This window comes from Montipora capricornis, chromosome 10 (genome assembly GCF_036669925.1).
Source record: "Montipora capricornis isolate CH-2021 chromosome 10, ASM3666992v2, whole genome shotgun sequence".
NCBI lineage: Eukaryota > Metazoa > Cnidaria > Anthozoa > Scleractinia > Acroporidae > Montipora > Montipora capricornis.
The window spans coordinates 55098709-55111208 of record NC_090892.1 but is presented as its reverse complement, the minus strand read 5'-3'; the positions used below and the strand labels follow the sequence as shown (position 1 = coordinate 55111208).

General features: G+C 39.8%; 2 protein-coding genes across 2 annotated transcripts in view; one reads left to right on the top strand and one right to left on the bottom strand.

The window, feature by feature from the left end:
• The window catches only part of LOC138019835 (contactin-associated protein-like 2), a 2708-nt gene extending 1814 nt beyond the window's left edge, over positions 1-894 (bottom strand). Inside the window, exon 1 of the mRNA XM_068866760.1 lies at positions 443-894. Within this exon, the coding sequence (XP_068722861.1) occupies positions 443-767 (325 nt within the window). The 5' untranslated portion in view covers positions 768-894. The remainder of the gene's footprint in view (positions 1-442) is intronic.
• A 2257-nt stretch (positions 895-3151) lies between these two features.
• Positions 3152-6799, top strand: LOC138021438 (uncharacterized). The gene is made up of 4 exons (XM_068868319.1): positions 3152-4090; positions 4364-4444; positions 5451-5495; positions 6098-6799. Exons 1-4 carry the CDS (start codon positions 3962-3964, stop codon positions 6485-6487), a joined length of 645 nt encoding a protein of 214 aa, XP_068724420.1. The 5' UTR covers positions 3152-3961; the 3' UTR covers positions 6488-6799.
• The last annotated feature ends 5701 nt before the right edge of the window (positions 6800-12500 follow it).

Sequence of the window (12500 nt, the reverse complement as noted above, 5' to 3'; positions counted from 1 at the left end):
TTTCAGATCAAGAAAAACCCTGAATTTTTCTTTGAAGGATAAATAACTTGTAACTGAAGTGCCTTCTTTCGAGTTTTGAGGTACAAAATCGACAAATTTTAACCACTGGAGTTCATTGTTTGGCGAACCCCTATTTCTTTCAAATCATATATATTGTGAAGCTGCATGCTATTAAGTTCAAACGCGGGCAAGAGAATTTATATTCGAAAGAGAAACATTGCAAAAAAAACCAAACAGAATTGGGGCAAAAATACGCTTTTGGTGTCCATTTTACATACATGTCCTGGAGTCAGAAAGAAGTTAGGAACAATTGCATGTACTAACACGAAATGAAGCCAATTTTGGTCTCCAAAAATAATTAAAGAAAGACTGTTATGTGCTTGAATATTTTTAGTCAAGCTCGAAAAAAAAAGCAATTTGGAAATGGAGTTAAATAGCTTACCTAGGTTTCCAGGGGGTTTCCCTATTCCCATGTATGTTGAGTGTGGTTCAACTACGAAACAAGCGCGACAACTGTACTCTCTTGTTTTATAATTCAAATCACATTTCCTGGTGTCCCACCAAAAGTTGATGCTCATGCATGGCAGATCGGTGATACACTCGTCAACACAGTCAGAAAAGTGCTGTATTTCCTTGGAGCTGTAAGCTGCATGCAGAAGGGCGACTCCTCGTTCAGATCTTGATACACGGCAGTCCCAGCTCCCTTGCAGAGCCAAAACGTTTATCTTTGAGTAAAATAATGTTAGTAAGATATGGATTTGATGCATTCTGGATCGCAGTTAAGATATTCTGATTCAAAGTCCGACTCTCAGCTGTACTTGAAGACTAAACGTAGCCACCTGTCTCTGATGCCCAAAGTGACCGACAACAATTAGCAGACTTGACAAAGACTTGGGTACTTAATTAATAATGAGGTGATAAACATTGTATTCCAACGCATTTTTTATATAGAACTTGACAAGCTACGATGGCCTAAGAACAAGAGTTTATACGATATTGGGTACTTAACTTGGAATTAAATGTCAATAGTTCAATTACACAAGGTAATTATTGTTCTCGAATTTCCCTAAGAAGCCACGAAATTTTTTCCAGGAAAGAGGCTTATCGATTGATATCAGAAGCAAAGTGGAGTAGTATGATGAAGCGTTAGGTTTCGGCTTCCTCTTGTCGCCATTATCAAATATAGATTTATTTTCTCCGTATGCTTAAAAATATAGAGTAGTTGAAAAATGTGAAAAATAGGTTAAAAATAAATCGAAAAAATAAATTCAAGTATAAAAAGATGTTAAGAATTTTTGCCCAATTAAAACAGTTAGGTACGAAAATAAAGGAGTCCCCTTTTGTATTCAAGTTTGATCAGGCATAAATCGCGCATTCTATCTTCCCTCGGCATTTCAGTAGGATGTTAAATTTGGTTTGTTCATGTTATGAATTCCTCGAAGACGTTTCGTAGCGGTTCCTATATTATGATCATTAATGCTTTGAAACAAGTGTCGTTGCCTACACGCTTAGCATCTTAAACGTCATTTTATAATTGCACATATTATTTGTACTCATGATATGTTTTCAATCAGGCAGAAAAGAAAACATTTGATAATGGCGTCAAGATGAAGCCGAAACTTCGGGTTTTATCGCTAACTTTTTTGTTTTCACGAACAAAAGCCCGCACATACGCTGTAAAACTTCCTTCTGCGTTTGAGGCGCACCTAAAAAAGTGTTTGAGGACGGTGCCTACTAATTCAAAGGTATTTTTTCCCGGTTTATGAATATGCGGGAAAAGCAGATCTTAATTAACAATTATTCGCCGAAGGCGAAGTGATTATCGTTGGATATTTACCGATAATCACTGAGCCTGAGGCGAATAATTGTTTTAGTATACATACACAGGTGATTATTTCAAACAAGAGGATCTAAAGGACAGTTCATTTTTTATGAGAAAGGGGGGGCTGGTGGGATTTGGGGGGGGGGCACTAAAAAAAAATTGGCTTGAAAGGGGGGGCCAGCCGAAAAAAAATGAAGGAAAAGGGGGGTTGGACGAAAAAATTAGATTAAAAATAGGATAAGAGATTTTACAAATTCTTGCGAATGAATACTCTCAGAACTGGACAAGCCGAAGTGGGAGGCAGGAATGAATCAGGTCAACTAAACAGCAGTGATGAAAGCAGTGAGGGAGAGGAAACTGATGATGACTACAAGAGTGATGCCCCTGACTCTGAAGACGACTCAAATGATGTCGTTCTTGCTTTTATCGCCTCAGATGAGGAATACGCAGACGAGCGGCCAGCTACAACAAGCTCAGGACGAGCTGTAACAAGAGGAGCAGAAATTGACTTTTCATTCTTTTGAGTGATTTGTTAAAAGCAGCTTTCTAGCTTTCAGGTTTCTTTCAATAAATTATGTGAAATGTAACGAAACGAAATTTTAATGCTGCAGTAACTTTTAACACCATATGTATTTTTATTCAAGGGGGGGTGGGGCCTTCCAAAAAATTACTCTGATGAGGGGGGGGGGGGGGGGGGGCAGGAGAAAAAAAATCGGAAATTGGGGGGGGGGGGGCGGGTCATACAATTTTCAAATTACACTCCTCCAAATTCCACCAGCCCCCCCTACCCCATAAAAAATGAACGGTCCCTTAAGTCTTCTCGAAAGATGTATACCATTCTGCGATCGTTTTGAAGGTTGAATGAGTTGTTAATTTCACTTTATCATCCATTATTTGATGACAGAAGAAGAAGTAAACTGTCCTTTAGCCATTGCCGATCTCTTACAAAGAGATGCCGACTCCCCAATCCTCGTGAAGCTGGGGTTAAATTACGGGAAAGCCTTGCGATTCAAACAAGAGTTTGAAAAGCTGATTCCGCCATCTCCACGAGGAAAGAGAAGGAACGTTCTGACTACGCTATCGCCAAGCAGTGCTAAGCCTTCGATGGGCGACATGGCCACATTTTCGCCAGAGCTCAAGCGTTTATACCTTTCAAAGTGAGTGTGTTGTTTTGTTCTCAGATTACCTTGATTTATTGGCAAGTGGAAATGTTAGATAAGTTATTTTTGTAATCCAACCGTGGCCGTTTTTGCTAAGTTTTAGTTTCGATGGCCTGGCATGTAAGCTCATACAGTTTGACTTCTAGCTGTTAGGCCAGGCCAGGGGGTTTTGTTGGGTGTTTTTTATCAAGGTTTTCGGTAATCCTATTTACCAAAAATACGGGTGTTATGAATTCTGTATTTCAATTATAATTTTAGGTATTTGTATAATTGATTTTGTATTTTTAAGATACACTTGTATTAGTATCACATGCCTGGGGATAGAAATGTGGTATACTGATTGGTACATGTATCCCATTACTTCTCTCCCCTCCTTAGCTGCCTGGGACGACTGAACTTTTTGTTCAAGTTCATGCTATTTTTGTTTCAGGGGTTACCTATATACTGCAGTGTTATTATATAATTATCCTGTAGGTACATGAAATTCAGGTTTAAGTAATTTCAACCAATTTTTTTTATTCATTACATTTCATTACCATAAATCAGAAGAAAGGAAATTAAAATAACAAACTAGATTGAAATCATTTTAACCAGCTATGTTTATCGGTTGACTGTGCAACAAGGGAAGTCCTGTGCTCAAGTTTTGCCATTAAAACTACACTGTTGTAAGGGACGACAGAGCCAGTTTCTATTGGAAACAATTTGGTATTAACATCCCAATAAAACACATGAATCGCTGAATTAGCAGCAAATGTTCCTTGAGGAATTTTTTAAAGATAATTTAGTACAGTCTTATTTCATTTTATACAGTACTGGTCAAATGTCTCTTGCATCTTCAACTCCTTTACATTTTGTGTAAATATATACAGACGTAAACAAGTGGGAGTGCTAGCAAGTGAGAACTGGAAACACAAATTTCCTAAATTTAACACACCAGAGAGAAAAGCTGAGCTTGAACAGTTTGCTAAGAAGATCTCTGATGAATGTTCACTGCCTGAGGCTGGCTTCTTCTCTGATGGTATTGCTCAGCATATTAAAAGCTTCTTCAGTGAGCAACGGAGGTTCCAGAAAACCAAGGAAAAGATATCAAATGCATATATACCTGGTGGTAGATATTTCCTTCACTCATCTCATTAGGGTGGAATGCTGTGAATTTTAGGGTTGGTTGGTTGGTATTTAATAAGACATTGCAAGGTTTAAATGACTTGTCCAATGACTGACTGTAATTCGTTTTGAAGTTTGGCTGTATACCTAACAGCTGAATAAATTTGTTTGTTTTGGAATAACTAACAACTATTTCAAACCTTTTTTTAAAGTTATCAGTTAGCAGTAGGTAGCATGATTGCTTTGACATGCTATTGACTGGTTTTCATTTTGCTAGTTTGCAGTATCGCCATCCCCATCAGAGTCCAGCTCCAGCAGCGAGGTAGAATTCACACCTCGACCCAAACTTCCATCTATGGTAAGCTACAGCAAGAAACTTTTGCAAGCATTAATTTATATTAATTTTAATAATGAGATGCTGTTGGTAAATTTTCAAAGAATTTTCCTTGGGTGACTTTCCTTGACAGGGCTCGAAATTAACATTTTTAGTAAGGCGCCAATTGGCGACTGATCCAAAAATTTTGGTCGCCAGATCTTAACTTTTAGTCGCCATTATTTTCACTGATATTTTTTTCTTCATTTTTCTGATGATCATGTACACATGCAATCTTCTTCATAGTCATAAGTTTAGGTACACTTAAGCTTCTAAGACTGAGATACTAAAACTTAAAAGGAAGCCAAGGCTCGTAAAACATATTACGCATTACGAGGTAAATAATCAATGTGAAAGCAGATTTAGTCACGTTTCCTGTGCTTTTGTTAAGTTTCCATGTATCATCGAGTCTATAGCTTACATAAATAGACGAACCTGAACATAAACAATCACCAGTTTTCGATATTTTCAGCGCTAAAAAGCCAAGGCTTCGTTGTGAACTTCACGCTTCAATGATTGCACGTGTTGTTTAGTGCGCCCGCAATACCAGCTGCTGAATCAAACATGGCGCTCGATTATGAAACATGGAGATCGAAGAGCCAGAAGAGTCGTGGGTTTGTTTTGTTATTTCTGTGCACATAAATCGTGCATTTTATCCAAAACTACGGTTGATTTGCCTTTGAGGTTAAAAGGATGAAGGAAAAAGGTGAAGGTTAGTCGCCCACTGGCGACTAGCTCTAAAAATCTAGTCGCCAACGCTTGATTTTTGATCGCATTGGCGACCAGTGAGTCGCAATGTCGAGCCCTGCTTGAAGTAGTCGCACTGTAATAAAGGGAGGTACCTTATTAAGTAAAATGTTAACATTATTACTGCAACATAAGTAACGGAGAGGTATTTCTGCACTTAAGTAATACAGCGTTGATATGAAAGATTCTCTCTTTTGATATATGTAGAAAAATGAACTAACCACTACATCCTTCTGTTAAACAGCCCAAAGAAAATCATGGAAAAATGCTTTCTCCTGATAATTCTGAGGTATGCACTGGAATACTATTTTTAGCATTTTATGGCAGAAAATATATAATATTATAACTAGAATTAAGAAAAAAAATTAAAAAGTATTAAGTCTGTTATACTCACTTTAAAATGTTAAAGATTTTCACGAAAAAAGCAACTTTATGCAGCTCAAATGATTGGCCTATCAAATCTCTCCTTGCCATCCTCTTAGTAAATTTAACAACCTAACAGGTATAGCTTACATTTGATTGAAAATGCTACATTACTGAGGTGATAATCCTATACTGCACAACCAGAAGTGTATCTTAGAGCCGGCTGCCTGCTACAAAATGTCAGTAAATAATAAGGAACCAGGACACACTCCAACAAAACTGCCTGCTGAGTATTATATTATTATGTTAATTGGCCTGCTTAGCACTTTCTTTTCTACACAACCTTGATTACAATCAAAGATGTCAAAGTTCTTATATACCCTCTCCATTATCAGTCAGCATAGACACCAAACACATTATTGAAGTAGGTCTGAATCCTTGTACGTTGCATGATGTTGGGATAATTATCTGGCAAATCTGTCATTATAAGCAAGGTCATTTAATAAAGGCTGTACTTTTTGTATTTAGGATGAAGATGAACTAAGCTCCACCGATACTGTGATATTAAACTTAGACAATGATTTGTCGGGAAATGAGCCAGATGAAGCCAGCGAGGAATCATTGTCAGCTGAACCTGCTTCTGTAAACAAGATAACCAAAAAGTCAGCAATGGTGGTAGTAAAGGCAGTAACTGGAAAAATTCCAGAACGGGAGGAGCTTGTTAAAATGTTGAAACGGAGGTTTGAGGTTCCGTCCAAGAGCCTGACAGCACTCAAAGTATCACAGATACTAGAGGTTACAGCAAGAAAGGAGATTACTTTGAAATATGTTTCACTAAAAAATGGAACCAGCTCAGGAGATATCAGGAAAAGTGACATAAATGTGCACAGAGAAATTGACATGTTAAATTTGGAATGATTGGTCTCAAAACTAATATGTTTCACTTAAAAATTTAGTCACCTGTCCTCGCTGTTCACAGGAATTGACCAGTGTAAAGTTTCTTTGTTGAATCTGCACAAGGATTCATGTTATTTGTTCAAAGATACTAACTTTTTTTAAAGTTTGTTTCACCTTGTTTTGAGTTGGCATTAATTAACTTGCAGAGGCTTTATCTGTAGCATGAAGGTACTCAGTTTCCCTTTAGTGCATGATTGTTGAAATTGTTGATTATGTAAAACATGTTAAAATATGTACAGGAGTAAATAATAAATACATACTATTTTTGGAAAATACTGAGACGTAATTCTTCTTTTTGAGGAAATAATAGGGTATATTAAATCAAATGATTGATACATTCTTTTCAAAATACTGGTGGAAATAATTACCATTCTTGTGAAAATAATGGGACGGAAAATCCCCAATTTATGGAAAAACTGTAACAGGAAAATCCCATAATTGTGGAAATATTGGGACAGGACAATCCCAGTTTTGAGAAATCATTGGGACAACAGATTCTCAATTTTGAAAAATTATTGGGACAGCAGAATCCCAGGATTGGGAAATTATTGGGACAGCAGAATCCCAGGATTGGGAATTATTGGGACAGCAGAATCCCAGGATTGGGAAATTATTGGGACAGCAGAATCCCAGGATTGAGAAATTATTGGGACAGCAGAATCCCAGGATTTGGAAATTATTGAGACAGCAGAATCCCAGGATTGGGAAATTATTGGGACAGCAGAATCCCAGTTGGGGGAAATAATTGGGTTGTTGGTAAACCCAAGAATGGGAAAATTATGGGTCATCTTTATCCCAATATTGGGATTTTAATGGGATTTCTTTGACCTTAAAATGGGTTTGGTAGCACTTTCCCAATTTTGTGAATTCACAATCAAAACCCAATAAATTCCCAATAAAACCCCTATTTTATCCCAACACTGGGAATCCAAAATTTTTCCTGTGATTGGCGCCATCCCTACACCTATCCCTGATCCTTCCAACACCGTGCTACAAGTTCACAGTTCTGATTTCATGCTACTTGTTTTCTAGGCTACACAAACTCACAGGAAGTTGCCTATATTAAACACGCCGAAAAAATGAAGCGGCAGAGACAAAAAGCTTTGGGTGAAGCTCCCTTGGAACCCACCTACGAGTTGAACCCAAGGGTAAAGCAAAACATGCAAATATTCCAGAGTGTACAAAATGAATATGGACAGTCTCACCAATCAACTATCGATGCAGGTAGCCCTGGGCAGCCAGAAGTGAATGGCCCGGACTTTAAGCCCAAGAGAGTGAAGTTCAACCAGGACATTTTTAGTGGGGCGATGAGCAGACAAGCTAAGAAAGAAAAACAGAGAGAAAGAGATCGGCTGAGGAATAGACCGGGAGGAATAATGTGAACTTATCCTTTTGATAGGTGGCTTACCAACATGATGCAGCTGTATAAAGGGGCTGACTTAAGAACATTTTAAAAACTCCTAATGCTTTGAAAGAAGTTGAAGACTTGGCAATTTCCTGGTTCTCGAAAGAGCATCAAGGCATTAAATACTGCAACATCAGTTTTAGAGCTATTGCTTCAAATGCTAAAACATACACTGTGCTACATGTAATGTGTGGTTTTACACTGATATTTGGGAGGGCCAGATGCAACTTCATGTTTTTTCTCCCTTGTATGTGATAGAAGAAACAGAGAGAGCCTGGGTTCAAGTTTGAAACATGTAGCAACTCTCTTTGAGAATTTCTGAAATCTCGCAATTAACTGTTTTTGTCAAATTAAACCGAACTGACATTTCGGCATGTAAAACCAGTCCCCTGATCATCTATTCTTTTGTACACCTGGGAAAATCCAGTTTCCTAGCCTTCAATATCACCCAACTCAGTTCCCTGTGTGTTTGTGTAACGTACCACAGACAACCCAGTTTATGCTCATGCAGCATCTGGTTTCACTCTGTTCCGAGATACTTATCATATATTCAACGCTGGGTGATATTATATGATTATCGTTATTTCTCTCTCGAGAACATGTTGGAATATCCATGACAATAGTCAGAAAGAAGGGCGTGATAACCATATAGACCACTTTCATAAATGGCGACCACCTCTGCATTATTTTGTATTTATTTTTAATTAGACCTACCGCCCTCCTTTTGAAACAAATATTCTTTTGAAATTTGCTCGTCATAGCAAGGCTAGAAAGCCTTATTAGCATTAAAACAAAAGAACGTTTTATGTGGCCGCCATTATGAAAGAGGTCTATAGGTTACAATAGAGCGATTTTCAATTGAGTGTCGAAAGTAATTAGCGAATAGCTTTGGTTTATGATTACTTCACTCAGTGATTGGTTCAAAGTTCTCGCGCCATTTTTTCAACCAATCAGAAGTGAAATCAAAACCAATCGAGGCTCGCGCGTGCACATATCCCGCGCTTCGTGTCGGCTACAAGTAATTACTTCGAGTTTTGATTGTCTCCGTCGTTTTTGATTGGCCAAAGTAATTACTTTGGTTTTGGTTTTACGACACTCAATTGAAAATCAATCTAATACCTTTGATCATCACCAGGTGTCATAATCGGTTGCCCATTATGCCATATAAGGACAACGCATGCTCTGGCGCGACATTGGGATCGGATGTCGAAAGATAGAGGTGATCCTCGCGCTTAACTGGACAATTACTCTGTTCAGTGTGAGTTCATCGCGAACTTAATTGGTGAGATGCCGTGCTGTTGAATTTACCGTACCCTTGCTTTGACGCGAATTTGTGAGAGCTCGAGCTTTCTTGAATTCGATCGCAGTAGTACTCGCTTTCTAGCGAGCCACATAACCTCGAAAATTTCTTTCACTGAAGAAATCGAATCCAACAGAAATTAATATCCGCTTCATCAAATTCCGGAGTTCTGGGTGCATTTCAGTACGATCCTAGATCGGCATCGTGAACTTTACTTGAGCAGTATAGTAAGGAGAGGATTTCAAGCATGAAAAGTTGATACTTGAACCGGTGCTTACTTTCCTTTCGTTATTATGGACCTTTAGATCAAAGGACGAGTACGGGCACGAGTTTTCCGTTCAGGGCATGCGCACTTCAAAAAATATCGGCGTCCAAACCTTATGCGCATGCGCAGTACGGAAATTCGTACTCTTAGGCGTCCTCGTCCTCCGATCTAAAAGTCCCTATTGCTCAAGTCAGGGCCCCATCAGCCTGTCAGTCAAGTAAGGGTCATAAATGCGATGATGTCCACAGGTCAGTTTGAGTGATTTGTGTTTGAGTGAGGCAACATCACTTGGCTAAGTAACCTGACTTCTGGCTGTTATCTCATTCACACAGAAGCCCTTCAAGCTAATCCTGCCAAGCCGACCACATGCTGGAAAGGTCAGACCACAAAACTGGGAACTCCGTGCCCTACTCTTTTCGACTAGTATGTGGGATCTTTAATGTCCCACAGGGTTAATGAACATTGAAGGGTTGTGAGACCGGACCTCCGGCTTATCGTCCTTATCCGAGAAGACTTGAAAGTCTAACCATTTGCGGATGTATTTACAAAGGCAGCACTTTCTCCTCAGTTATTTAAAGACTCTGAGTGTTGGTCCGGCCGGAGGTGAACTCACGAACTCCCGCGTGACAGCCCGGTGCTCAACCAACTGAGCCACCGGTGCGAGGTTATTGATGTCATATTGATATCGTTCATACAGTCCACACACTTACAGTCTTATTTTGGGTGGGTTTCTTTGGAATGATCAAATAGCTACCCTGCGTATAAAAAAGTGGAGCAGTCGCTAGAATGGAGGACCCCACTCTATGTAAATTTCATTGACTATGAGAAGGCCTTTGATAGCCTGGATAGCAATGTTCTGTGGGATTTGATGGCCAATTATGGAATCCCTAGCAAGATCATATCGCTAGTGAAGAACACATATGAGGGCACGAGCTGTCGTATTCTTCATGATGGTGGCTTAACTGAAAGCTTTAGTATCAAAACGGGCCTAAGACAGGGCTGTCTCCTATCACCATTCCTTTTCCTTCTTGCGATGGATTGGCGACGAAAGAGACGACAACTGGCTCAAGGAATGGAATTCAGTGGACTCTTGTAGACCAACAGCCACCAAAATTAGAATTTTCAATTCTAATGTAAAGTCTGTCTTGCTCTATGGGTCTGAAACATGGAGAATGACTGAGAAGACCGTGTCAAAATTACAGACTTTCGTAATTAAATAGATGTCTGCGCAGAAGCCTTGGAATTTATTGGCCTGTCACTATCAGCAATTTTAACCTGTGGGAAACCACAGGTCAAGCACCTGTGAGGCAACAGATAATGAGCAGAAAATGGGCCTGGATTGGCCATACACTTAGGAGATCGAACGACTGCATTGCTCGACAGGCCCTTGGTTGGAACCCACAGGGAAGTAGACGGAGAGGGAGACCGCGTAAAAGCTGGAGGAGAGACAGAGACCATACCATCCAGTCGAGAGGTCTCTCTTGGCACCAGCTCGAACACCTGTCCAGGGACAGAGGGGACTGGACGGACTTTGTCAGTGGCCTATGTTCCGAGATGGAATGATAAAGGCTTCAGATCAGATCAGATCTTTGGAATGATCCTTTGGATGTCAGGGCCGTAGCCAGTATGAGGCAAACCGAGGCAGTTGCCTCAGTCATTTTTTTGTGATTTTTCAAAATAAAGTGTGATTCCAGCATTCTCTTTAAAATGTACTCATCATAAACACCTACGAAGCGAATTTAACCATGGACATTGCCTCAGACATAATTTTTTTCTGGCTACGGCCCTGGATGTTATCAATTTTCAGACCAGCGATCAATCGGATTCCCTGCAGACAAACTTTTTTACGGATTGATGATCTGAGCAATCTAAGTCATTGATCTGATGCGTTCTTTTGGAAAGGGTCAAAAATGAATTCTGTACACAGCGAGTTTTGTTATCAATAGCGCATCAGTCTCGTGTATTACTCATTCGTGGCAATGAGCCAGTGTCAAAAATACCATGTATATAATACTCTTTGTTTACTCCTCCAAATTTTTGGGTCGTGTCGCACCTCATTTAACGGGCTTCAGGATTGGCCAAAAGAACAATAGGACGAACAAAGGTAACAATGGATTTAGCACAGAAAGCAATAGGAAGTACGACACTACACAGCCAATGAAATATAGTGTTCAGCAAGAGGTACGACGCAACCCAAAATCTTGCATATATTATTTCCAGTCTCTCTTAGGACCATTGTCCCAAGAGAAAATAAAACTGAACAATGCTTATGCAAAATCTTGTCGAGACAAACAAAGAGTAGTTAGTTATTTTTTATACTGGCTTATTCATGATTACCGGCAAAACTTGTGCATTGGCAGGTGGATCTAAAGGCTGGTTTTCATTAGCGACGGAGTCGGAGTTGTAAGAGCGCTTCTGACCAAGTAAATGTCAATGATCGGAGTCGTAAGCGGAGTCATAAGCTCGACGGAATAGGACTATCGGAGTCGGAAGAATCATCCTCGGAGACCCAGGGGTAGATAGTGGGGACAAGGACAAAATCGGAGCGGGTCTCCGAGGATGCGACAGAATCAGAACGTTCCCATTTTCCTCCGACTCCGCTTATGACTCCGTCGCTTATGATGAAAACTATACAAAAATTTGGTTTTATCAACGGAGTTGATAATGTAAATTGGCCACCGTACAGAGATTATAAAAGCTGACGTATCGAGAGTTAGCCCACCCTGCTAGCAGAGCCTTTCTTTTGCTTGCTCGATTTGGCGTTCTCGAGAAAGGCTCTGCATGAATCGGGTAAGATCTTTATTGAATATGCGCTGCATGTTGCTAGGATACAGTCTCGAACCCAAGCCTAATATGCCAGATCTCGCCGCCATCTTGGTTTTTCATGGTACAGCGGGCTCAATTATAACCATCGGTTTTGTCACTAAACGGACGCTCGCACTGGAAAAACCGGTTTGACGAGAGAAAACAAGATTGACTAGCCCAGAAGTTTGGGCTGCGGCGG

Excerpts from the sequence above, each read along its gene's own strand:
- LOC138021438 (XM_068868319.1), top strand. The coding sequence starts at position 3,962 with ATGAATGTTCACTGCCTGAGGCTGGCTTCTTCTCTGATGGTATTGCTC. Across the intron at positions 4,091-4,363 it reads AAATGCATATATACCTGGTG|TTTGCAGTATCGCCATCCCC; the intron begins GTAGATATTTCC and ends TCATTTTGCTAG. Across the intron at positions 4,445-5,450 it reads GACCCAAACTTCCATCTATG|CCCAAAGAAAATCATGGAAA; the intron begins GTAAGCTACAGC and ends TCTGTTAAACAG.